Source organism: Phanerochaete carnosa, assembly GCF_000300595.1.
Source record: "Phanerochaete carnosa HHB-10118-sp unplaced genomic scaffold PHACAscaffold_13, whole genome shotgun sequence".
Classification (NCBI taxonomy): domain Eukaryota; kingdom Fungi; phylum Basidiomycota; class Agaricomycetes; order Polyporales; family Phanerochaetaceae; genus Phanerochaete; species Phanerochaete carnosa.
This window is the reverse complement of record NW_006767640.1, coordinates 187,876-211,064: the sequence shown is the minus strand read 5'-3', so window position 1 is coordinate 211,064 and position 23,189 is coordinate 187,876. Positions and strand designations below refer to the sequence as shown.

At 53.0% G+C, this 23,189-nt stretch overlaps 8 protein-coding genes and 1 non-coding gene across 9 annotated transcripts; 4 read left to right on the top strand and 5 right to left on the bottom strand.

Moving 5' to 3' along the window:
* Window positions 1-10: 10 nt before the first annotated feature.
* PHACADRAFT_106372 (uncharacterized protein) lies at window positions 11-1,809 on the bottom strand (the record flags this gene model as incomplete). The annotated part of the gene is made up of 8 exons (XM_007401549.1): window positions 11-276; window positions 342-626; window positions 684-977; window positions 1,037-1,120; window positions 1,177-1,225; window positions 1,273-1,385; window positions 1,439-1,604; window positions 1,666-1,809. 8 exons carry the CDS (start codon window positions 1,807-1,809, stop codon window positions 11-13), a joined length of 1,401 nt encoding a protein of 466 aa, XP_007401611.1.
* A 328-nt stretch (window positions 1,810-2,137) lies between these two features.
* PHACADRAFT_t151 lies at window positions 2,138-2,233 on the top strand. The gene has a single exon. It is a non-coding gene; the product is annotated as a tRNA-Thr (tRNA).
* Window positions 2,234-4,858: 2,625 nt separating this feature from the next.
* On the top strand, window positions 4,859-6,882 carry PHACADRAFT_153972 (uncharacterized protein; the record flags this gene model as incomplete). Its single annotated transcript, XM_007401548.1, has 9 exons — window positions 4,859-5,202; window positions 5,254-5,331; window positions 5,385-5,607; window positions 5,660-5,683; window positions 5,737-5,829; window positions 5,871-6,030; window positions 6,085-6,329; window positions 6,378-6,467; window positions 6,519-6,882. Exons 1-9 carry the CDS (start codon window positions 4,905-4,907, stop codon window positions 6,880-6,882), a joined length of 1,575 nt encoding a protein of 524 aa, XP_007401610.1. The 5' UTR covers window positions 4,859-4,904.
* A 527-nt stretch (window positions 6,883-7,409) lies between these two features.
* PHACADRAFT_153969 (uncharacterized protein) lies at window positions 7,410-8,413 on the top strand (the record flags this gene model as incomplete). Its single annotated transcript, XM_007401547.1, has 1 exon — window positions 7,410-8,413. One exon carries the CDS (start codon window positions 7,410-7,412, stop codon window positions 8,367-8,369), a length of 960 nt encoding a protein of 319 aa, XP_007401609.1. The 3' UTR covers window positions 8,370-8,413.
* Window positions 8,414-8,733: 320 nt separating this feature from the next.
* Window positions 8,734-10,074, bottom strand: PHACADRAFT_265079 (uncharacterized protein). Its single transcript, XM_007401546.1, has 5 exons — window positions 9,912-10,074; window positions 9,468-9,863; window positions 9,390-9,393; window positions 8,977-9,316; window positions 8,734-8,923 (listed from the first exon to the last, which is right to left on the bottom strand). The coding sequence occupies exons 1-5, from the start codon at window positions 10,055-10,057 to the stop codon at window positions 8,889-8,891; spliced, it is 921 nt and encodes a 306-aa protein (XP_007401608.1). The 5' UTR covers window positions 10,058-10,074; the 3' UTR covers window positions 8,734-8,888.
* Window positions 10,075-11,494: 1,420 nt separating this feature from the next.
* Window positions 11,495-12,743, top strand: PHACADRAFT_178962 (uncharacterized protein). Its single transcript, XM_007401545.1, has one exon. It carries the CDS (start codon window positions 11,534-11,536, stop codon window positions 12,152-12,154), a length of 621 nt encoding a protein of 206 aa, XP_007401607.1. The 5' UTR covers window positions 11,495-11,533; the 3' UTR covers window positions 12,155-12,743.
* A 477-nt stretch (window positions 12,744-13,220) lies between these two features.
* PHACADRAFT_265076 (uncharacterized protein) lies at window positions 13,221-15,273 on the bottom strand. The gene is made up of 6 exons (XM_007401544.1): window positions 14,756-15,273; window positions 14,532-14,701; window positions 14,407-14,478; window positions 13,883-14,346; window positions 13,463-13,826; window positions 13,221-13,405 (listed from the first exon to the last, which is right to left on the bottom strand). The coding sequence occupies exons 1-6, from the start codon at window positions 15,137-15,139 to the stop codon at window positions 13,351-13,353; spliced, it is 1,509 nt and encodes a 502-aa protein (XP_007401606.1). The 5' UTR covers window positions 15,140-15,273; the 3' UTR covers window positions 13,221-13,350.
* A 749-nt stretch (window positions 15,274-16,022) lies between these two features.
* Window positions 16,023-17,954, bottom strand: PHACADRAFT_214100 (uncharacterized protein). The gene is made up of 4 exons (XM_007401543.1): window positions 17,661-17,954; window positions 17,095-17,597; window positions 16,607-17,030; window positions 16,023-16,549 (listed from the first exon to the last, which is right to left on the bottom strand). Exons 1-4 carry the CDS (start codon window positions 17,896-17,898, stop codon window positions 16,329-16,331), a joined length of 1,386 nt encoding a protein of 461 aa, XP_007401605.1. The 5' UTR covers window positions 17,899-17,954; the 3' UTR covers window positions 16,023-16,328.
* Window positions 17,955-18,476: 522 nt separating this feature from the next.
* Window positions 18,477-23,024, bottom strand: PHACADRAFT_153957 (uncharacterized protein). Its single transcript, XM_007401542.1, has 18 exons — window positions 22,105-23,024; window positions 21,993-22,046; window positions 21,852-21,940; window positions 21,694-21,793; window positions 21,622-21,639; window positions 21,504-21,572; window positions 21,389-21,447; window positions 21,112-21,338; window positions 20,968-21,061; window positions 20,863-20,904; window positions 20,640-20,812; window positions 20,030-20,581; window positions 19,926-19,978; window positions 19,787-19,872; window positions 19,573-19,731; window positions 19,321-19,525; window positions 18,891-19,277; window positions 18,477-18,837 (listed from the first exon to the last, which is right to left on the bottom strand). Exons 1-18 carry the CDS (start codon window positions 22,640-22,642, stop codon window positions 18,668-18,670), a joined length of 3,075 nt encoding a protein of 1,024 aa, XP_007401604.1. The 5' UTR covers window positions 22,643-23,024; the 3' UTR covers window positions 18,477-18,667.
* Window positions 23,025-23,189: the final 165 nt, after the last annotated feature.

Sequence of the window (23,189 nt, the reverse complement as noted above, 5' to 3'; positions counted from 1 at the left end):
TCTCATACCTTCACTGCCTCCTGATAGAGAAAGTACCGCTCATGATCCACCCAGTAGTGACAATGAGAGCAGCTGCCGCGAAGCACGTTCCCGCGTACAGGATAACCTTCTCGTACGAGCCCTTGTACGCACCTCCGGTGCCGATCGGCTCATCGCCAAAGCCGGACTGGAAATTGGTCTGGAGGGCGGTCGAGATAGGTGTGGAGAGAATGCTACCGATGCCACGGAAGAGCATCAGGCAACCCAGCATAGACGTTGTATGGGTGGGATCGTCCTCTACAAGTAGCAGGGTTGGGATGTGAGCAGCTGTGAGATATCGAAGTGAAACGCTCGGGGCTCACTTGCAATAGGCCTGACAAAACTAGCCCAAAGACTCGTCCAGCCTCCTGCAAAGCAGCCGTACGCAATACCGTATACAAGTACTCCCGCAAAATTGTACGATAAAACTCCCCAAAGGACAAAAATGGAAAGCGACGCGAGCATAAGAGTGGTACTCGCAATAAGCCAGGGGTTGATGATGTCGGACAACGTGCCGTTGCCCAGTCGGCCGACGAGCGACGCTGCGTTGAGAAGCGCCAGCGATAGCGAAGAATCGCGCGAGTTGAGGCGCAGAGACGAGGCATACGCTAAGTCATTGAACGTGAGCACTGATTGAGAGTAGATTATGAGTTGGAGGGACGTACTCGGAAGCCAAAGCAAAGGGACGAAATATGCCAGACCTTGCAGAGTGTTCGCAAGGTTGATGACCCAGAAGGTTTTGTCTTTGAGCCAGAAGAATCGGTGCTGGGCAACAGCTCTAGGATTTATCGGCCCGTGCATGACCCGAGCCTCTGGAAGGCGTCCACGGACAAAAGGGAGCACCACTACGAGTATGCCGAGGCAGACGATGCTATAGAACCGCAGGACCTTAGTACTGCCAAATCTGTTGAGGAGTGGAGGCAAGATCAGCGGCAGCAACAGGCCACCGCATGCAGTACCTATCAGGAATTGTGGACGGTGAGTTCGCTTAAGACACCAGCCAGCAATGTTCGCTTACCGGCATCAATGACACCGAGCGCTAGACCGCGACGCTCAGCGAACCAATCCGACAAATAGTACATCGCGGGAGCATACAGCAGTGCTGCACAGAAAGTATAATCAAGGAAGCCAGAGGGGGCATTCAGATCGAAGACGCACCACCGCCAACGCCATAGACTACGCCTTGGAGTGCCAGCAGAGATGAGATCTACAGCAGCTCAGTGACTTCACTGAGGACCCGATTCGGTCACTTACGGTGTGCGCGAAGCTCGCTCCAAACAGACTGACAAATATAAGGACTACCCCCAGCCACATAGCTTTCCGCCTGTGACTCGGAAAACGAGCGGCCAACGGATATGTCACCGGCGCTGATGTTTCGGTTAGCGTTGCATACGGTCAGCACGAAGATCCAAGTACTTACCTGCACTATACATAATTCCGGATGCCATGGGGCCAATAAGGGGAAGAAGCCCCCTAGCATGTTTCTGCGAAGCCCACGCAGGATCCTCGAGATATATTACGAGGAATACACCGTAGGCGGTCGGGAAACCCCAGACGAGGCCCTCGATCAGGAATGCTCCAGCCAGCTAACAGATAGTCGCTGTGAGTTTTTTCGTCAAAGTTCGCAATGACTCGACGCCGACTTACAAAAGACCAGGCACCAGATCCCCGGTCGACTGGTGCAAGGGAACTCTCGTTGAGATGGGCACCTCCAGCAGGATCCTGGACACCGCTCGCCGATGCCTGTGTCGCGCTCGACGGGATACCTTGGAGCTCAACAGGATCTGACATGAAGCCAAGCAGTTACCGGTTGCAATTAGCCTCAGCCAGCAGTAGGTGATGGTTCGAGACGAGAGAGACCTCGTGGTTGGTCAATACCCGCACCAAATATGTGGAAATACTCAAGATCGACTCATACCCGGGCTATCAAACGCTCGCGCATCGATATCTTCGCAGTTTGCAACTAGCCGGTCGCTCGTGACGAATCGTGAGTCTCGGTCATTGGCGCGGCCAGACATCCCAATCCTTCCCACTCGATAACGCGAGTCTACGGTCACGCGACTGGTAACCTGTATCGCTAATTACTATTAGATAAATATATAAATGGAAGTTACTTGACGCCCGCTTAGCTCAGTGGTAGAGCGCGCCACTCGTATGAATCCGCCAGGTTAGAGGTGGAATGGTGAGGTCGGTTGTTCAATCCAGCCAGTGGGCATTTAATTTTACATTACCTCGTGAAAGCTCTTCAATCATTTTGTTTGTTCACTGTGTATAAACATTCATTATTATTTCCTTGCGCAAACAAAGTCTTGTAAACTTGGTGTAAATGTTCATACACAGTAAGCATATAGTTTCCTTTTTATCACCTGCAAAAGGTCCTAGCGTTATACATCCTTAGTCTTACTAACAGACTCAGCCTGTATTGAGCTTAAGAATATGACTCGCCACCTGTGCATGGTCCTCAGGCAGTCTCTTCGAACCAGAGATTGCCCGGCGGCTGCATTAAGCGCCAGCCATACCGTGGTCCGCGCAAGACTCACTCTAAAACTACGGTGGTGACCATAATTCCAAATTGTACTGAGTGCAATCCAGAGGTGAGTATCATAACAATTAAATTACAGCTCTACATATGGGCTGCGAGTGGCGCTCACGATCCAGCACTGGCATGTCAGACTCGGAGAGCCCGTGCTTTGTTTGCGATGGAGACTAGTTCTACCTCATTTAGTGACGGCAGTGCTTTATGCGATATTATAGGAAAGTGGACAGATCGACCCCTCAAAAATACATGCTAAAACTGCACCCATAGAGTAGATTTCCCTAGGCCGGCTCTCAAAGCCCTAACGCGAGTGTATGTCGTATCACCCTAAGAGTGTCAAGCCAACATCTGCATCAGTTATTGGCCCACTCTCCAATGGCAATGCGAATGACGATCCGACATGCGGCACGCTCACCTACTGAAAATACTCCCGCATATCTCTGACAAGTTCTGAGGACACCTCCGCAGGCCCTGCCATTGGAGTATGGTGCTGCCTCGCAATGCTACCCCCGCCTCTCGAAAACATATTTGTGCGCATAAGTCAACTTACACACTATGCACAGGAGACGGCGGCGTGCCATGGTCATAGCATGATGCTCGGGCCGTGGCGCACGCACCGCTTCCAAATTGATGTCCTCCATGCGCCCGACTTGGCAGACAGTGCGCCTGTTTACAGAGGCGGGACGTTACTCCCATGATATCGGGAATGAGGAGCTGCAGCCCTGACTTTTCTTCGCGCATCGAGCGAGCGCCTCCGCAGGCCTGGTCACGGCTGCATCGCTCGAGCATCGATCTTTGCCTGACTATTTGGGCCCAGCCGATGATGACAATGTCCGTACCGACTGTTTGTTTACTGTTTACTGACTGGTAATTTTCACACAGAAGCTAAACGGTTGGAGCATGAGTTACTTCAGCACCTTAATAGTGATTGGTCTACTTTGCACAAGTTTCGTGTGCGTATTTCTTTCTAGGATTCTGCTGGGGCTGCCAGTTATTGCACAATTTGAGATAAATTTTGTAGAGCATTGCTCACTCTGGCTGATTTACCCGCTGTCTCCGCAGGGAAGATTCAGCTCGTTTCGTTGGTAAGTGTGGCGATACGGCACATGCAGCTTCCGAACCGACCAGGCACCGTAGGAGAGTATTAGATGACTCGTGCTCAACATCCCTCATGTGATCCAGAGCACGTACTGATGACGGCTAGCTTACTACTATAGCTCTGACAGCCCAACACATGACCGTGACCAAGGACCCTTCCGCAACATAGCTTCCCGAGGGCGGTGTTCCGAAGCCGGTTCGTTCATGAATAGAAAGGAGAAGGCCACCCAGCCACTTGACTTCTCCTATCCGAAGTGCAGTATCATCCCGAGACAAATTCTATCGAGCAGCACCGGGCAGAAGCCACTCAAAGCTACATTTCCAGATCTCACCGTCAGCAAACAGCAATGAAGAGATGAAGGAATCGGAGAGCAACATGAAAGAGACCCTTGATAAAGCTTGACTTCTGCAGATCCATGCGTTTTTCACTGATTTGGTCACTCAAACGAACATTCGTAGCCGGGCAAATCTGAGAAGTGCGTTTCATTTCTTCGTCACAGGGTTCGGACGGTGCCGAGGCGGCAGATGCTAATAGTGGTTTCACAGTCACCAGATGTGCTAGTTATCTACTCGTACGGTTGCTTCTCTGAAGGAGTTGTTCGAGAAACAGCCAGCTTCTGGACGTAATAAACAACACAATAGTATGTAGCATATTGCTAGCGCGCCCCAAACCTCCTCGCCCGTTCTTCGTTCTGTCCTGGGCTTGCAATTTTTTCTGCCTAAGGTAGTACGATCGGCGGCCGTAGCGTTTCAGGTGGCTTAGCTAATCTAACGACCGATAGATATGCTCCGCGGGCGTCTTAATTGCATCATTTGAGTAAGGGATGCGACGCAAGCTTAGTGCGAAGTTTCACAAGAAACCAGCGGACGAGCCACAACGGCACACTCAAACTTGCTTCAGCACACCAATTGCGCAATGCCAACCAAAAATAAAGCTAACAAGCGCGATGGCCGGTCTCGGAGAACATGTCTAGCCCCCAGCCAGTATTCATAAAGGGAGTCTTGACACAGGGCCCGCTTCACTCACGTACACTCCGTGTCTTTTTGACCATGGGCGTACTTCCAGCACAAACCCCGGACGTTTTACTCCGTATAAATGGTTTCTTGGCGTTCGTTCACGTCCCTCTTCGCAACGCCATCGCCCTCGTGGTCTTTTCTGCCTTGGTGAATTTCTCTTGTGGTTATCGAGCTTTCCCGACACTGACTCCATGGACGTCAGGTGGCACACGCTATATTCAAGCGATGGGAGCCCATGCGCCTTGACGTTGTTTCACCTCTGTTACTCTTCGCTCCTGCAGTCGTGTCGACACTCCTCATCTCTCATTTTGGTGCTCTCACAGGGCTTGTCCTGGGCTTCTCGACCTACTACACTACCCTGCTTTCGTCCATCGTCATCTACCGCCTTTCCCCCTTCCACCCAATTGCTCAGTACCCAGGACCGCTACTGGCCAAGGTCAGTAAGTTCTACCACGTCTCGAAGACCTACTCGGGGAAGCAGCAACAATACATGAGGCAGCTGCATGACAGATACGGCGACATTGTTAGAACCGGTAGGATCCATCAAGTACTAGTTCAAGCGTAAAGTGTTAAAATGTGACCAGGTCCAAATGAGGTGATCATACGTGATGCGTCGTGTATTGTGCCCCTTCTAGGAACACAAGGCTGCCCCAAGGGACCCAGTGAGTTTTATGATGAATTCGTGCAGAGAGCCAAATGAGCTGACCTTTCCTAGTGTACCAGGGGAGGCATCTCTGGCCACAGATCCCTTCACTGATTGGCATGCGGGACCCGAAGGAGCACCAGCGTCGTCGTCGTCCATGGAATCGAGCCTTCAGCACTGCCGCTGTGAAGGACTACGATCCTGTAATCCAGCATCGTGTTCACGGACTGGGTGAAGGGCTTGGCGCTCGGCAGGGAGAGGTACTTGATCTCTCAGATTGGCTTGGCTTTTTCACGTAAGTCCGGCGAAGTCTTTGCAAGTTCGCAGACGCTGACATCTACCCGCAGGTTCGATTTTATGGGAGACTTGGTGTATGTGTGGTCGTGCGCCACAGAAGTTTTTGCCAACTGACATCATCTGTTAGATACGGCGGATGGACCGAAATGATGCGCGAGGGTGGGGACCATAATGGTCTTTGGAGCATCCTTACATCAGGCTTAAAGCACGTCCTCCCAGAGTGTTGCATTCCGAAACCAACTGACATCCGCTCCTCTTCAGAACCTCCTTCGTTTACGAGCACGTCCCATGGTTATCTTACTATGTGAAGAAGCTTCCCGGAGGCGTTGGCGCTGTCAAGACGATGCATGCACTGGCATTTAGTCAGGCAGAGAAACGGTATACCTCAGGTTCCACATCAAGGGACTTATTCTATTACTTGGTATGAATCGTTTTCCTGAACTCTATCAGTTCAACGCTGATATTGCGGTCACAGAGTAATGAAGACGGTACGGAGAAGGTCGATCCCCCTAGGTCCATGGTCATTTCAGATGGTCTTCTTGCCTTGGTCGCCGGCGCAGACACCACGAAGACCGTCCTTGCCGGCACATTCTACTCCATCCTGCTCAACCCGGAGGTGTACAAGTGTCTGCAAGCTGAGGTCGATAAATTTTACCCGCCGGGAGAAAATTCGCTCGACCCCAAGCACTTGCCTGAGATGCAATACCTGGAGGGCGTCATGTATGTGCGGCTCGGCCACTTCTCTGATTACGCTGACCGTGAAATCAGCATGGAAGGTTTGCGGCTCTTCCCTGCGGTACCGAGCGGTAGCCAACGTGCTCCGGAGCCTGGTACAAGAGGGAAGGCCATCGGTCCATAGTACGTCTCTAGCCCTCTTGCCGGAACCCTTGTTGACGTGATGACCCGCAGCTACATCCCCGAAGGAACACAGGCGCGTGTAAGTTGGTTGTGCGTCCACCGCGACTCGCGTAACTTCTCGTACCCGGAGAAGTTTTGGCCTGACCGCTGGCTGATCGCCGAGGGCCAGCAAACGCACACAGAGAAGATCGTGCATGACCCGAACGCGTGGGTACCTTTCTCGTTTGGCCCGGCGAACTGTGTCGGCAAGAAACTCGCGATGCAGGAGATGCGCCTCGTTATCTGCCACCTCATGCAGCGGCTCAACTTCCGCTTCGCGGACGATTACGACCCCGCGCACTATGAGCGCGACCTGGTAGATAGGTTCAATATCGCTGTCCCGCGACTGCCTGTAGTCGTCGAGCGGAGGGATTAGTGTCCCTACCATCTGCTGACTACTACTTACCTCGGTGTATCATTGCAAACGGACGTGTAACCCATTGTATGCTTAGGTCATAGTCAACTAGGTGCGAGGAAGAGCGGGATCCAGGGTACGAGGACATGAGTCATAAGCAGTATGTCATCCGAGAGAATTGCATAAACGCCTACCGCAAGCCGCCCTCCGGCACTTCCTACACTGCGATAGTAAGACAGCCTCAGCTGAGATCTGTCTCCCTGTACTGACAGTGATTTAATATGCACGAGCCACATATTGGTGCAGGCATAGCTCAGCACTAGTGAGCCTCATTGTGTTCCCTTTCAATCGTTGATGCCGATGTCGAAAACGTTGATGTTTGCACATTAAACCACGCAGTGCTCAGCCATACTGAGATCTTGCGGTAGGTATGCGGCCGCATGATGGCGGCGTGTCTGAGCTATCAGATCTAGCCAAAACGCTGGATAAAAAGATATCCATCCTCTACCCTTCTCTCCTCTGGACAGTCACTGCTGATTTTGCACGCCATGGACCGCTGTCCCGTCGAGCTCTGGATGAAGATCATCACCCTCGCCTGCATTGACGGAGGATACACAGGCAGCTCCCTCTCCTTTGTATCCCGTACGATGCGGGACGTTGTGGAGCCTCTGCGTTTCCAATCTGTCTCGCTCATCAGCGAGGAGCAGCAGCTTGCCTTCTCGAACCTACTCCGTGCCCGCGGGCCCTCCCCACCCGTGATCCGCCACCTCCTCGTATTCGTTAAGATGCACCGTGGAGATGAAGCCGAGCCTGATGATGCAGCAAAGACTGTGGGCTTGCAGCAGACTCTCCGCGATATTCTCTCCGTAGCCGCGCCAAATTTAGAGACCCTCGTCGTACACGATACCAGATTCGACCTTGCATCTTCTGGCCTTGTGTTCCCCGCCCTCTGTAACCTCTCGGTGGACGGGCTGGGCTGCAGCTCCGAGACTGTCTCTCGATTCCCATCCCTTCGCCGCCTTCATATCACCTCCGAATACGAGAGCTCCGCCGGTTTCTGGTCGGGTCTCGCACACTCTGCTCCGTCTCTCACCCATTTACGACTCTCTTGTCTCTACCTACTAGACCTATTTACCCCATCTTTCCTTTGCGCTTTTCTCGATTCTCCTGTCGTCGTGGAAGCAGACGAGGACACACCGAGCTCGGAGGAGGGGGCCGCCATTGCGAGGAAGCTGCCCACGCTGAAACATATTATTGTACAGCCCTACCAGCCGAGTATATTTGACGGCTGGTGCGGCAATATTGCGGAGAGACACTTCACGATGCAGAGCGAGCTATGCAAGATTGCGCATGCTTGTGCTCAAAGGCAAGGCATCGGGAAGTTGTACGTGTTGCCCAGTAGCTACGCGTATGACGTCGATGAGGCTCAAAGGGATTGGCTGGACACGATCGAAGGCGGCGACGGGGCCTGGTCTGCCAACACAGAAGAACATACCTCCTATCTGTAACAAGCACCTGGCACGAGGAGCGCGGAGCATATACTGTGCATCTCGTATCGGTCAAGGTGAGCTTCACAAATTTCGCATGTTCACGCGTTCATGGTATGGCTTCGGCAGTCTGGAGCTTTATTTTTGCGAAGCGTGCATGACGAAGACGTAGAGGTGGAAGGTCACATCATATTATTTCTGGAGCAAGATCGTTTGGAGATAAGGCGAGGTCCAGCGTGTATTCTTTCAATACAGTGAGCTCTTTGGCAAAGTACCAGGGTCCCGGCTTCGTATATCTATATATCACACTCGCTACAGAATATAAACGTGCGTTGTTTGCCGCCACGATACTACTACTTGGCTTATCGGCATTTGGATAGAGAGGCTGAATTTACATGTGCAAAACGAACATACGCCCCTTCATTACAGCTACTTCATGAAGGGCACACTTTGGTGATAGTACATGGCTCACAAAATGTGCATATTTCCTGCGGCAACTCTCTTCTTCGACATTACAGCTATCTCTTGCATCGACGTACTTTACTCATCTCGCTTCAACAGCTTGAAGTCGAAAACTACAAGCGTAGTTGTAATTAGTCAAGGAGAAGAGGAAAGTAAAATCACTCACCATCAGGTCTGGAATAGTGTCCAACAACGTCGAGATCGAACTTGCCACGAGCGATCTCGTCCAAATCCAGGTCAGCAGTGAGAATGCCCTCCTGCTTCTTCAATGGACCTGCCAGAGTCTTTCCAAGAGGGCTGATAATGACGCTGCCTCCCGCGATCATAACATTCGGCTCGATCGGGTCATTCTCGTTGGCCACAGCATGCCCTTCAGGGTAATCCTTGTTTTCGGCGTATTGGATTGCTGAGAGGACAAAGCAACGTCCTTCGAGAGCGATGTGGTGCATCGAATGTAGCCAGCCATCACCGTCGTCGATCGTCGGTGCACAATAGATCTGGGTGCCCTGGGAGTAGTAGAACGTGCGGACTAGAGAAATATAGATAAGCGGACAAACGGAGGGTATGAGCCGTAACTACGTACCTAACGGCATGTAGTTCTCCCTGGAGCATTAGTCAGTAATCCTGCGCAACAGCAGTTTTCACAATGGCACCTACCAGCACATAGTTGCCGATATTTTGGCCTTCACGGCCTGTCCTTCACTTTTCGGGATAAATGTAGCCTCGTGGACCGGCATATGTGCCGCATCTCCTTGCCCCCAAACGATTCTTTCCATCACGGTGGGCACCAATTTGCGGTGCTTGGCGACATAACCCTCGACAGGGTCCACGAAGACTGCCGTGCAGTAAAGCGTGCCTAAATGGCGCTCAACTACCCCCACCACCAGAAATACGCCGGTCTCCCGGCTAATGGCTTCCATACGTGTCACGGCCTCCGAGCCGGGAACCTCTATCGCAGAGCTGTGGTATCTGACGAATTCGTCCCTGCCCTCAGGAGTGGGCCAGGAACCGACGCGACAGCCGAACGTGCTGTACCTTGGATAGCCGCCCACACTACGACATGGTGAGCACGATATGCTCGCAAACCACGAAGGAACTCACAAGGCCTCAGGAAATACCGCTAGCCGCGAACCCTCCTGCGCAGCCTGACGCGTGAAGCGGTCGAGCTTGTCGAGTGTATCGGGGAGGGAATACTGCGCGGTGCATGTCTGTACGACAGACGCGCGAATGACGTTCTTTCCTGGCATCTTGCTGCTAGAGGCTTGAATCCGAGGTAAGTTCCTCGCTGCCAACTGCAGCCTAAGCCCTCGCTATTTGAGGATTTGAAGTCGATAAGTTATCGCACGAGTCGAGACCGCGGTGAAATCTCGTGACAGGCAGCAACGCAAACTCGAGGCGGGAGTATGGTTAGGCGAACGGTGTGTACTAAGCGGCCAGCTGGCACCTGGAGCATGCTGACAGCGGATAACAGAAGATGCCTGATAGAAGGGGAACTTCGCACGATCTGATGCCACGTGTCAAGAGGGAAGCCGGAGAAGGCATCCTTTTCGTCCTACGTAGAGATCATACTGTGAGCTCGAGGCGCAGGTGACCAACGGCTGACTTACGTTGCCCTCCACAAGCAGCCTATCCCAAGCATTGTTCGCCAGATTTACATGTAAATTATTTGCAGGGAGCTCGAGGCAGCCCTCGCGTGAAATTTTATGTAGTCTTGCTTCCTATAATCTTCCGTATGACCAAGAGAGCCAGAGTCCTTCAGCACAAAGTTTCAGATAGCCACCCGGGCCCTATTGAGCTTTAAGCTGCTGGAACTTGCGGATGACAGCCTCAATTTTCAGAGATAGTTTGACCATAATCCGCATATCGCCAGATACTCTTCGCTATGAGGCGGATGACCAGCAGGTGTGACGATGACGGAAAAATAGATGGTCTCCGGAAAGCTGCGGTACGTACGTTCACGTAATCTTCCAAAGCCAAAGCAATATCCCAGCAACTCACCAGCCAGCTAGGAAGGTTCGTGTTCAATGACTCAAATCATGTAGAAGATCTCACGATACTAATGGTGCCTTAACCTTATGCGGAACTTATTTTGGCTCCGTATCCCCCATGTCGACTACTCCTGCAGTATTGCTCACATACCATTTGACTAAACGCCTTCGACTGAGGTTGAGGGCTATTCTGATCAAGCTCACCGAACCCACACAGATTGTCAGAAAAAAGGTTTGGACGCTCACGACAATAAGGAGCGAAGCGAAGAGATTATCTGCCAGTAGCCGCTCGACGATCGACTTCAGTAAAGGCTGACTGACTGATAAGTAAATTGGTAAGCCAGGGTACTAATGATAGTCAGCAAATAGCGTGATCCACTTCTCTTACCTCGCTTGCGCTGTTTACTTTGAGCGTCTCCCGACCGACCTTAGGTGCACGTGCACGAGCAAGTTTATGATAGCCCTAAGTTCGCAAGCCTTATGCAATTAAATATCGCTTCTCACATATGCACATGCCATATGCTAGTGCAGATGTAGTCCAGTGAGTCCAGTCACGTTATATCTGATGCTGCCGACGTCGTAAACCATAATACATTCAGTCATAGATCAACTTCTACGCGGTGCAAGTAGTAGCACTAGTCATACCATGAGATCGCGGTAGGTAATGTAATTGTTAACATCATGGCGGCGGCTTCTCTAAGCTATCAAATTTAGTCAAAAGGCTGGATACAGAAGATGTCTCTCCCATGGAGTCCTTTTCTCCTTTGGCTATCCACTGCTGAGCCTATGCGCCATGGACGTGACCGCTGTCTCGTCGAGCTCTGGACGAAGATCATCACCCTCGCCTGCGCAGACAGGGGATACACAGGCCGCTCCCTCTCTCTCGTATCCCGTATGATGCGAGACATTGTGGAACCTGTACACTTCCAATCTGTCTCGCTCGTCCATGAAGAGCAACTGCTCGCCTTCTCAAGCCTGCTCTATGCCCGTCGGCGCTCCCCGCCTGTGACCCGCCACCTCTTCGTATTCGTCAGGGTCAGCTATCGGAGCCGAAGGGCAGCGAAATTCGAGAGTTTGCGCCGGACTATCCACGACATTGTCTCTGTAGCTGCGCCGAATTTGGAGAGCCTCGTCGTGTACGGAGCCAGATCTGACCTTGCGTCCTCCGGCCTCGTGTTCCCCGCTCTCCGCGACCTCGTGATTGGCGGCCTGCATTCCACCCCGAGAATGCCTCCCGTTTCCCTTCCCTTCGCCACTTACATATCCGCCCATTCTTCAGCCGCCCTGGCTTCTGGTCGGTTATCGCGCGCTCTGCCCCGTCTCTCACCCACCTCCGACTCTCCTGCCTCTCCATGAACCCATATGTCTCCCCTTTCCTTCGTGTTCTTCTCGACATCCCTATAACTGGGGAAGACGCTGAAAATATACCAGGCGCGGCGGCCATCGCGGCCATCGCGAAGAAGTTGCCGGCGCTGAAGCAAATTATTGCGCAACCCTACAAGAAGGACTTCTCTGATAGAAGATTGTTTTCACTCGCTCAGAAGCACCCCTCGATGAAGAGCGAGCTGCACAGCATTGTAAATGTGTCCGCTCGAGGGCATGGCAACGGGAAGCTTTACCTGTTGCCCGATAGCGAAGCGTATGACGTTGACGAGGCTCAAAGGGACTGGCTGGAGCTGATCGAAGGTGGTGACGGGCCCTGGTCTGCTGACACAGAAGAATATGCCTCCGGTTCGCCTACCCATGACTAGGAGCACAAGGTATGTGGCGGGTCGTAACGACTATAGTGAGTATATGCAGGCTTCGCACGTTCGTGCTTTAACAGCTAGGTTTCATTGGTCGGGCACTTGGCTTCCACCTGGTCCTGTGAAAGGTGCATAACGAATATCTAGGAGTCGAAAAATTATGATATGTTCTCAGAGTCGTTTGAGTACAGCAAGGTCCCGTATGCTTTGCCCAGTAACTCTATCGATGACATATCTAATCCAGTGTGAGGCTGCTTGGGCAAACGACCAGGAAATCGGACTAGAATGTCTATCTTTAAACCCGTCGAAAAGTATAAATATATATCTTGTCGCTTTCCCAGTGGTGTAGTCGAGACGTCCCGCCTGCGGCCTATGTAGAGATGATACTCGAAGATGGCAATATTTCGGAGAGCACGAAACGAGTCAAGCGACGAGCTCGAGATCTTAACCATATGGTCCACGAAGTGACGTTCCATCTTTCTAGGAGTAGTCGTATGTCAACGAACTCCTCCACCCATAGGCTTTGCTCGCAAGGCTACATCTTTTGCTGGATCAATACCGCGGCGAGCAAGATAGCCGCAGGGACTCCGATGCCGATGGGCAGCACTGAACGCGGCCGCTTGCTGCGCTCATACCCACCATTTTCGATTCGCTCCTCTATGCCTGAGCTGGTAAAGCCGAATAACAGCTGTTCACAATGATATTGAGTAGTTTGTAGAAATAGAGGATATTGTACAACTATAACATGCTGAAGGATCTCAGGATCTTGGTAAGACCTGATGGAAGGTCAAGAACATGCTACGTCATTTAAACCCATTCTGAATACAAGGATTTAGAGCTCGGGAGGTGTGTTGATGAGGCACTAATCGTATGGTCAAGCAACTACCAGACAACCACCATCTCGACATCGAGTACTCACCTCGCCCCGACACTCTGGCCCACTGGACGGAACCCCGCCGCAGGAGCTTTTCCCCTCGCATCGAACGGATTAGGGCTGATATTTGGCTCGGCTTCTTCCCAGATCGGAGTAGGCGGTTGGGCGTGGCCCATGAACGACCGGCTTAGCGAGTGGAAGTGCCGGAAGTCGACGGAGGTCGAAGACCCGCGGAGCTTGTGCAGGCCCTTGGAGATTGGCGCAGGCCGCTCCTTGACGAACTCTTCCGCAGGCGCATTTTGCTCGAGGCGCTGTAGTTCGCGCTTAGCGAGCGTCGCGAGCAGGACGACCGTAGAGATGCCTGTGAGTAGCATTTGGGCGAAGAAGCCGATTTGGTCGATGAGAACGCCTGTTTCATGAGTATCACCAGTGGAAATGTGAGTAGCATGGCTGGAGACGATTTACCATCATATCCTGGTGCGTCTGGCATGACACTCCGTACGCCGGGGATGGCAACAAGAGTAGCCAAAGAGAGAGCGAGATACGTAAGGACGTTCACTATCCCCTCTGTCTTCCACGCGAGTGCGGTGTAAGCCACTGTAGAGTGTGCCAGCATCCAGTTCACACCGAACAGCATCAGCGCAAAGAAGCGGGCTTCGCCGGGACGGACGATAGACAGTTCCAAGTCACGACTTGGAAGCTGGTCCGTACTGCCAGACAGAACAACGTAGCTCGCCGAGTCGCTCGGGGAGACGATGAAGCTGGAGGTGTCGGTTATGGTAAGAAGGCGCACGATAGGGATGGTCTCGCTGGTGTCGGGCGCTACGGCACGGAGAGTCGTTGCAAGCTGGTAAGTGTCGAAGGGATAAAGGCGAGCTTCATGCACATCCAAGGCATGATCGCCGTCAAATTGAACGATATTCTGGATCCTAGACGAGTTATCATATCTCAGCCCAGACGGCAAGAAGAACATGTAGCAGGATGATTACCCAAGTCGATGGCCATTGCTAGAAGTAAACGGTAGTTGTGCCGGGTTGAAGCTGAATTCGGGTTTCTCTGCACTGCATATGATTATCAGCAACAGATTCGAGCAGCATAACAGCTGAAGCCGCACCCGTCCAGGTAAATATCTATAGGGATATTAGGGATCCCGCACAACGAGTCCCCATGCGTTCCTTCCGATCCGGGCAATGTCAAGTTCCTGCCACACGCGACGACCGACCACCGCAACGTTACTGATGGCTCGTCAATATCAACGTCGACGTTATCAGCAATTAAAACAAGCTGAATTCACTAAAATCAGTACCCAGCCTTCGACACTGCAGGATATTCACTTACCCCAGGATTCTGGTCAGCCAGGCTGTCAAGCGTGTCGCGAAAGACTGGTGCATCCTCCGCGCCGATGAAGGCAAACGAGAGGGAGCCGATAAAGAACAGCGATATTACAATCGAGATCCCAACGATGAAAGTCGGGCCCAGAGGAATGACACCGCCAGACCCTCGAACCTTTGGTTTCTCGGGCTTGGGCTTCTCCGGCTCAGGCTTCGTGGACAGTGTCAGGCTCTTCAGGTTCCTAAAATTCCGAAGTTTTCCTTGCTTCCCGAATGACGGCAGAGTAGACTTGGTCGATTTGGAGGTGGATGGCGAAAAACTCGCAGTCGAGGCGGAGGACGAGCTTCGGATGAGGCCTGTAGTGGAGAGAAAGGAGTGACGAGTAGACATGGCGTAAAGAACGTAGGCAAAGAGAGAGTGAGGAGAGAAAAGAGTGAGGTATCGCCTTGGCGGGTGGGCAAAAGCGACATCCGCCACCACCTCAGCCACCCTTTATCAGACTCCACAGTCGGGGAAGCTGAGACCCTGAGAGCGTGCTACCTCGCTAGCGAGGCGTGAGCGTCGTAAAATTGAATGGACAGCGATGTCAGTGGAAGAGTGCGTCCCACAGCAGATTTTCGCACACCAACAAGAGGCACAGAAGTTGACCGTCTGGCATTTTGGTCCTACTGTCGTTTGCAGGTGCGTGAAGACCCGCAGTCATATATCCTGCACCACGTCGCTTGAAAAAGACTAGCGCAACATTAAGCTCGTTGATGAGCTTTTTAATAAGAAAAATGAAGCGACGACGAGCTTGGCGATGGCGATTATATCCGCTCTACCTCCGATGCATCATAGCCAAGGCCGCAGAAGCTGTGTTAAAAAGATAGATGAGGTGAATGCAGCCCTCATATGTATTCCATGTAGAGCTTTCTTCGCTTGCGCTGACGGCAGCGTTGGGCAGTCAATGACTGGGCGGTTTCGTGATCCCACGCAAGCGAGATGCCGGGGTCGAGCGCTTGGGGAGCAGACCCCAAATGGACGGCAAGGCCTGATGGCGTGGTGGGACCCGGAAAACCGGCCAGTCACGGTCATTGAGTGACCAGTCACTGACCGGCACAACGCTGGCTGACTCCGCGCAAGCGCCTTCAAGCGCCCAAGTGTCCAGGATATCTTTGCGATGGCTGCTAATGACCGCCGTGCCATGCGCCGTCCACTCACCTGTCGATGACGCAGCTTGACGTCCTGGTGTTAGGCCGGTCGAGCTGTATGTCGCGTGAGATGAAAAGCCCATGCTGAGTAGGCACAAGCTTAGAATATCGCAGCTTGGTGGAGTAAACGCGGGCAACCCGGATTAGCTACTTATCTCTTGCGAGAACCTCGGACACGATCACATGGTGATGGGTTCTCGGTGTTCTACCCACTCACATGGAACCTTTGGCTAACCTTAGTGATCCGTACTGCTTGCGGGACAATGCGCGTAGGTTCTGCGGGCGGGGAAAGACCGGTGCACCGTGTCAAGCGGGCCTAATTCAGATAACAGGGCCGACGTCTCTGATTTACCGCCGGGTCCCTCGAGGATCGTCGCGATTGTAGATACCTACGCCTCGAGCAAAGACCGCATGACGCCAAGCTCCTCTAGAGGCCCATTCATGTCCCCCTCCGGCCCGTACACCTCGAGAACTCGCGAGGCGATAGACAGGTAATGTCTGGCGGCATCCTCCAGACGTCGGGTGGCGCTTGAGTTCAAGGGTGCCTCGGAGCGTTCTCCAGCTATTATTGCGTTCCATGCCGTCTTCGTCAGTTCCAGAGCGTGCATCCCTGGAGAATCCGTCAGCATTTTGCGATCGGCTTGGCAGGAACACCGAACCTTCGTACCTGTTTGCGGGTAATTCTGAGGATAGAGCACCGCGTAGAGGGCGAGGAGCACGCGGCCTGCCGCCACAGCTCGGTCGTACGGCCCCTCATGGGACGCCCGACTGAACTCCTCCGATAATGTTGGCAGGTAGCCCTCGCCAAGTAACGGGTGCAGTTCGGACGGCAAGCTGCTGAACGCGTCTGCACCCATACTGACAGGTGGTGGAGCCGAAGGGTCGAGTTGCAATACATGTACGGCAACAAAGGCACAAAGCCCTGCCTCGAGCGCACTCAGTCGTTCCGGCGAGGTCGGGAGAGGCGGGATGGGGGCCGAGGCCCTTTGGAAATTGCACAGGGAGCAATTGCACGTAAAGCCATAGCTTTCCTGAAGGGTATTTTGTCTGATGTCGAAAGGCAGTGCAGGGTCGAGATATGGTATCGTTAGCTACAAGGTTGTACATTATAGTATGTTTAAAACATGAATATATCCCTGTTGACACAGCACTCACCTCGTCGCCAAATTCAATATCCCGAAGGGCGACAATCTCCATTCCCATCATCTCCGTTGAGGTGATAACATACTTGGATGCACAATTCGGCACGCATGAATGGTTGAAAAGGCGGCTCGCCAAGGGGAAGACTCCATGTGCATACGAGTTAAGATGTGAGTGAACGATGAAGTTGTTGTTCCCGAAGCGAGCAAACACCTCTTCTATGATGCTCGGCGGAACCGCTGCCGAGTTGGATGGTCGGCAAAGGGAAATTTGCGTCGGGTTTCCACGTGATGCAGGACCCTTGAGCAGGTCGAAGAAATGTGCGACAGCGTCCGAGCGGTGTGTCGCGGCCTCTATACCGAATTCATCTTTCGGAAAGACCTCGAGGAGCAGCTGAGACAGCATCAACGCGTCCGTTCTGTGCCCAGGCGGCATGGCTTGATACTCGATAGATGCAGTGTAGCGATTGTATCGTTTGCAGACCTTGCGGTGGTGGACGTTCCACTGCTTAGTCTGGCCTGGTAAAGCACAGGGGTGATGAGGCGCGACGCTTTCGAGAGCCTAAGGCGAGACATCCGCACAAGCAGTTCCGCAGTACCAGAATGCCGCGCATCCGGTACACTTGAAGAGCTTTTCGCCTTCCGTAGGCACGAGATGGCAGTAGTCGCATCGTCGTCCCTTTTCTGAGGGAATCAAGGTCGTTGCAAGTGCTGGTGCTGCGAGGACAGTCGAGCCTGCTCCGATTGCCCTGCTCGCTGTTGCTTGGGACCTAGCAGTAGGATGTGCGGTCAGATGGATGCTGTCGAAGGCGTACTCCATGCTGGAGAGGTCGGTGACCGCACGAAGCAAGCAGCCGTGGGAAAAAGAGCGCCGGCTTTGTGGCGTGAGAGACTGAATTGATCCCTCAAGCTCAGGCTCAGGTGAGTCCCTCGCGGTTCGTTGGGTACTGTGGATTCCCACAGCATGGGGCCAAAGAATTTGCTGTATACGACAACTTTGCAAGGGGTACGATGTTTACATCTCGAGCTTCATGACGCTAGAATCCGCTTATTCCACTCCATAGTGTGGGAGAAAACCGCGGCTGCACCGCGTTTTCTCATGTAAGAAGCCGCCCCGAGCTTGTGCATTCTGAAGTTGAATTATGGAGCTAGATCGTGTCATAGACACTATTATCTCCCTTCTGCGCAGTCAAGCTGGACGGACATGACCCGCAGCTATACCCTACCCAGACGCCTGATACGACTTGCGGGATTAGTCTGAAATAAGGGACTGCTTCGTAACTCCACTTTGATTATCCTCATTAATAGCATCTGGGATATAGAGCTCCAGGCCTGCAGGCTAGAAGCTGCAGCAGTACAAAGGGCCCCAGAAGCATCCTGCACTGGAGCAAACGGACAGATCTGAAGCTTGACAGGCGTTTATTAAGAACAGCATTAGTACGGAGTATACAAAAAGCCTAGCAATACAGTACTATGTAAGTGATAAGAATATAAATATCAAATACTGCGCAATACCGCGCAATAATTCCTGCCCTTGTAGAGCGGGCACCTTCTCCGGTAAGTTGAATTCCGATAAGGTTGATTAATGTCTATGAGTCCCAAATAGCGCCGAAGGCGGGGATACCTCTACTTGTCATGCCGTACACCACCTTCTGCGTCAGCTTCTGGTTAGAAATGATGCACACCGCCTCGGCATTGAACTCTTTGACCAAGCGGTACGTAAGTTTGACCATATTGGGTTTGCCATGCTTGCGAGTGTCTGCAGCGGGCACGTAAGCGCGTGCGTCATTGCGGGCCAGGGGTAAGACGCACCATAGATGACAGCACCGGGAGAGTGCTGGAGAATCTTGTCGACAAATTCGTCGCCGAAGGTCTGACGCACGTCGGGCGACGTCCACAGGAGCTTGATCGGCCGCCGCTGCTCAAAGATGCATGGAGCGCACGGACCAATGCCGCTCCCTGTCGCCACAAAAACGACGCGGCGGAACAGAGGCGTGATGCGCAGCACTCCGTAGCAGGGGACTCCGCGGACCCACATCTGCTTTGGTGGGCTCACAATCTTGTCGTTTGTCCAATCGCCAGCCCTGGACACCACGAGTGAGAAGCCCTTCTCCTTGGGGGAGGGAATGCACGCGAAGCCGTGCCACTCGAAGAGCGGAGATTCTGAGAGGCGGACGAAGTGCCCGGGCTTAGGGGTGACTGCGCAGTTGATATGAGCATACACGGGCGGCAGAGAGGCGACTGGAAGACGAACCATAGTCGAAGTGCATCTGTACGGCATGCTTAGACATGACAACAGATCTGACATCAACCTTCCGCAAGCGGATCCAGGGGAGAATAATGGAACATGTCATGACAGTGACAAGCCAGAAGGGCGCCGAATGGACTAGAGCATGGCCGAGGCTTTGACCAGGTTGTTTGTAATCGTTCGTCAGAAGCACAACCTGCTTTCTGTTAGTCAAGTGGACAATCTAAGGAGAGGAAGCATACGAACCTGGCACCACACGAGGGCAGTAGCGCTCCATCCCAAGAGGCGATGGCTTCGCTCAAATGCATCGTGGTGTACGCTACGGTTCTTCGGGTACGCGAATAGCACTATGCCTATCAGGAGAGCCAAGATGAAATACGTGACCGCGACGGTCGGGACAGAAGTCTGGTGTTCACGTATTAGTCATCGAAGTCGGAAGTGTCTGCCCGGACTAGCATACCTTTCCCTTCTCCAGCAGTTCTCTGGTTGCCTGAACGGTGAAGGCGATGAGCCACACAAGGCCACTAATTGCGCAGCCAGAGTGTACTGTGGATGCCGGGTTAGTGAAAAGCCTCTACGATACCTACGGGGCGACTTACGGCCGCCGATGTGGTAGACACGAGCGCAGGTCCGGCGAATGAAGAGCGGCCATCTGTCGAATAATAAGCCATCCCGAACATATGAGAATATCAGAGCTACGCACGAGATGGGCGCCGCACATGCTACAGTGAAGAAGATGTTGATGACATAGTCTTGGCGCATCAAGATCGCGCAGAACAGATTTGCTACTACGATCAACCCGAGGTGTTGGGCGTCCGCTCTTCCGGGCCTGGCGAACGTGGCAATCAGGACTGCCATATTTGCGACGAACACAATTCCGAAAAGTCGGCGGTACAGCGAGAAGACCTGGTGACGTAGGTTGCGCATGATCTTGCTCTGGGTCTTGTCCGGTATCTCGTCGTCCTCGTAGCCATCCCAGACATTGCCTTGCTTCTCGAGTACGGGCAGCTGCTCGTAAGCAAGCTTCTTCTCCGAAATCGAGACCTCGCTCTGGTAGACGGGTGGGGGGATAGAGGGCGTGCTGACCGTCTTGGGGGTGCTGCTGCCGTAGAGATCCTTGGTATAAAATGCGGCGTCGACACTGGCGACCTTCTCGGTCGATGATGATGCTGTGGATGGTGTCTCGACCGTCTTCTCCTCGATAAGCGGGGCAAGTGTGGCAGCCTTGAGTGCACGTTTGTCGATCTTGCCATTGCTTCCGAAACCCATAAGCGGTCAGCATAAAGTTTCCAGCGGAGCAAAGCCGTACTCACGCCGTATGTGGCAACTCATCAAGCGCACACCACTTGGTGGGTACTGCGTAGTACGGCTGCACTTCCTTGGTCGCTTCGCTGACGGCATCGAAGCCGACATTAGCGGGAGTGACGAAGCCCCACAGTTCTCCATCAATCAGAAGTGCGACGGCGTCCTTCACAAGCGGACATGTCTAGCACGCATGGTCAGAACAAAAGTATCATGACCTAAAGGGCTACACACCTGCATGGCTGCGGACACTCCATCAAGTTCGACGCGGAATCCCTGTCAAGTGGCGTCAGATACCCTCATGCTTGCACCATGCTTGCATTCCCTCCGCATGCTCACCTTGATCTTGACTTGGTCATCCACGCGCCCCAAATGTTCTAGGGTCCCATCGGAGCGCCATCTGCCGAGGTCTCCGGTGTTGAACATGAAGCTTCTGCAAGACACATGAGCTACTAGACCCTCTTCAGCTGGAATGCGCCTCACCCGTCGTTTGCAAATCGATCCAGCTTGTACCTCTCCGCCGTCTTCTCCGGCAAATCCACGTAGCCGCGAGAGATACCTCCGCCGCCTGCCCACATGACTCCAGGCTGGCCTATAGGAACCGGTTCGAGGTTTTCGTCAAGAATGTAGACATTGTTGTTGGGGGTAGGAGCCCCTATCGAGACAGGTTCTCCGACCTTGTGCAGCTGGACAGTGTTGACAATAGTGATCTGCGAAGACCAATCAACATCAGGAACATCGGATTAGGGTATTAACTTACTTCAGTAGGGCCGCAACTGTTGTAATAATGCGCGGCCGCCGCCCAGCGATCTGCGAGGGCTGACAAAGAGTATCAGCTGCGATCTTCGAGGAACTGCGGCCCTCAGACAAATTACCTTGAGGGCACGGTTCGCCCGCTGTAGCGAGAACTTTGATATTAGGGTAATCCGAAGGATGGTAACGTGCTGCATGAGGATGAGTGACCAATCTGAACAGCCTTGGAAGTGCTCGTACCAATTATACTTGGTGTAGCTAGGTAAAAGAAGCTATGAATATCGGATCTGAAGTCCATCGGAGAGAGCTTACCTATAACGATGTCGACGCTGCAAAGAACTTCTTGCCACTCTTTCGAACTCTTGCCCCGGATACAAAGAGTAGCACCATTGCTAAGACTGCCCAGTGTTTCCTATGAATTTGCAAACTCATTTAACCTTGATGATGCATTGATAGTTAATATGACCCACCCATGCTGCCATGTCAAAAGCAATGTTAAGAAGCTGGGCGACTTGGCGACCGGGCGCCATCTCGACATTACCAGGCGACAGGCAAATCACTTAGGCGCAATATTAGGCTGCTATTTGGCTGCTAAGTTCAACCATACGCACAGTTGGTTACATTGCGATGCATGACTTCGACACCCTTTGGTGTGCCTGTCGTACCTGATAGGCGAGCATGCATTAGCCGCATGAGCACACTTAGACGTAGATAGAGACTTACCGGAAGTGTAGATGATATAGCAAGAGTCATCAGGTGACGAGAGGTCCTCAAGCTTCGAGAAGTCCCCACCCTGGGACTTCATCTCCTCGTCGAGATTGACGCAGGGAAAGTCCACGACGCGGTGAACGTAATCAGTGAGGGTGAGGACAAGTGTGCACTTTGCATTCTCGAGCACGAAGGCCAGTGTGGAATCGGTGACGATGCCGCCGTCCAAGGGGACATAGGCTCCGCCGGCCTTGAGGACAGCCATGATGCCGACGACCATTGGTATTGACCTTTGTACGAGGAGACATACGCGTGCTCCAGGTCGAACACCCATGGCGCGGAGACGATGGGCCAAAGCGTTCGCTCTGCGATCGAGTTCACCGTAGGTGATGGCGTTGCCCAGGTGCTTGGCCGCAATGGCTTGAGCATCCCTGCGAGCATGGTGCTCGAACGCGTGGTGAACGCAATGGAAGGGCGGCTGCTCGCGTTGGCCAAAGCCAAAGCGATGGAAGAGGGACGAGTCGACGGCGAGAGGTGCTGGAATGGAGCCCATTGCACACTGTGCAATATCCAGGAGTTGTTGGAGCACAGTAGCCCATCCTGCAGAACCTCTTATATCGAAGAAGGGGTCCACATAATTCTCCACTGCATCTCCACGGCGGTAGTTGCAACACGAAGGCGCGTGGTTAGCACGATCATCCTGGCAGTGCCTTCGAGCTTGGGCAGGCGACCAGCCTAAACCGACAAACGTCCGCACGGAGGTTAGGTTTGTGACAGTCAAGTCCGACCGACGCGTCTGGCAAGTGCACAGGGACGGTTTCGAGGAGAATAAGCGACCTGGCCGGAATTCATTTGCGGGGCAGATGGTCAGCGTTCGGCTGATGGAAAAGGACCACAAGGTTATGCGGCATATGTCATCCTGCCAAGAGGCCTAACGCAAATGGCAACTGGCTCGAATGTGAATATGCCAGGGCTGCGCGAGCAGTGCATGAGAGCGAAAGGCTGGAGTAGGTAGCGCGCGGGCGTGACTGTGCTGTACGGCGGGCGTGATTGGTCCGTGATGTGACGGGCTCCTGAAATTGTTTCCCAATTAGCATTGC

Excerpts from the sequence above, each read along its gene's own strand:
- PHACADRAFT_265079 (XM_007401546.1), bottom strand. The coding sequence starts at position 10,057 with ATGCCAGGAAAGAACGTCATTCGCGCGTCTGTCGTACAGACATGCACC. Across the intron at positions 9,864-9,911 it reads GCGGTATTTCCTGAGGCCTT|TGTGGGCGGCTATCCAAGGT; the intron begins GTGAGTTCCTTC and ends ACCATGTCGTAG. Across the intron at positions 8,924-8,976 it reads ACACTATTCCAGACCTGATG|TTTTCGACTTCAAGCTGTTG; the intron begins GTGAGTGATTTT and ends CTACGCTTGTAG.
- PHACADRAFT_178962 (XM_007401545.1), top strand. The coding sequence starts at position 11,534 with ATGTCTCTCCCATGGAGTCCTTTTCTCCTTTGGCTATCCACTGCTGAG.
- PHACADRAFT_265076 (XM_007401544.1), bottom strand. The coding sequence starts at position 15,139 with ATGTCTACTCGTCACTCCTTTCTCTCCACTACAGGCCTCATCCGAAGC. Across the intron at positions 14,702-14,755 it reads TGGCTGACCAGAATCCTGGG|CTTGTTTTAATTGCTGATAA; the intron begins GTAAGTGAATAT and ends TAGTGAATTCAG. Across the intron at positions 13,406-13,462 it reads GGCCAGAGTGTCGGGGCGAG|TGCCTCATCAACACACCTCC; the intron begins GTGAGTACTCGA and ends CCATACGATTAG.
- PHACADRAFT_214100 (XM_007401543.1), bottom strand. The coding sequence starts at position 17,898 with ATGGAGTACGCCTTCGACAGCATCCATCTGACCGCACATCCTACTGCT. Across the intron at positions 17,031-17,094 it reads ATATTGAATTTGGCGACGAG|CTAACGATACCATATCTCGA; the intron begins GTGAGTGCTGTG and ends ACAACCTTGTAG. Across the intron at positions 16,550-16,606 it reads TCAGAATTACCCGCAAACAG|GGATGCACGCTCTGGAACTG; the intron begins GTACGAAGGTTC and ends CGGATTCTCCAG.
- PHACADRAFT_153957 (XM_007401542.1), bottom strand. The coding sequence starts at position 22,642 with ATGGGCTCCATTCCAGCACCTCTCGCCGTCGACTCGTCCCTCTTCCAT. Across the intron at positions 21,941-21,992 it reads GCATCGCAATGTAACCAACT|TGATTTGCCTGTCGCCTGGT; the intron begins GTGCGTATGGTT and ends ATTGCGCCTAAG. Across the intron at positions 18,838-18,890 it reads TCCCGGTGCTGTCATCTATG|ACACTCGCAAGCATGGCAAA; the intron begins GTGCGTCTTACC and ends TGCCCGCTGCAG.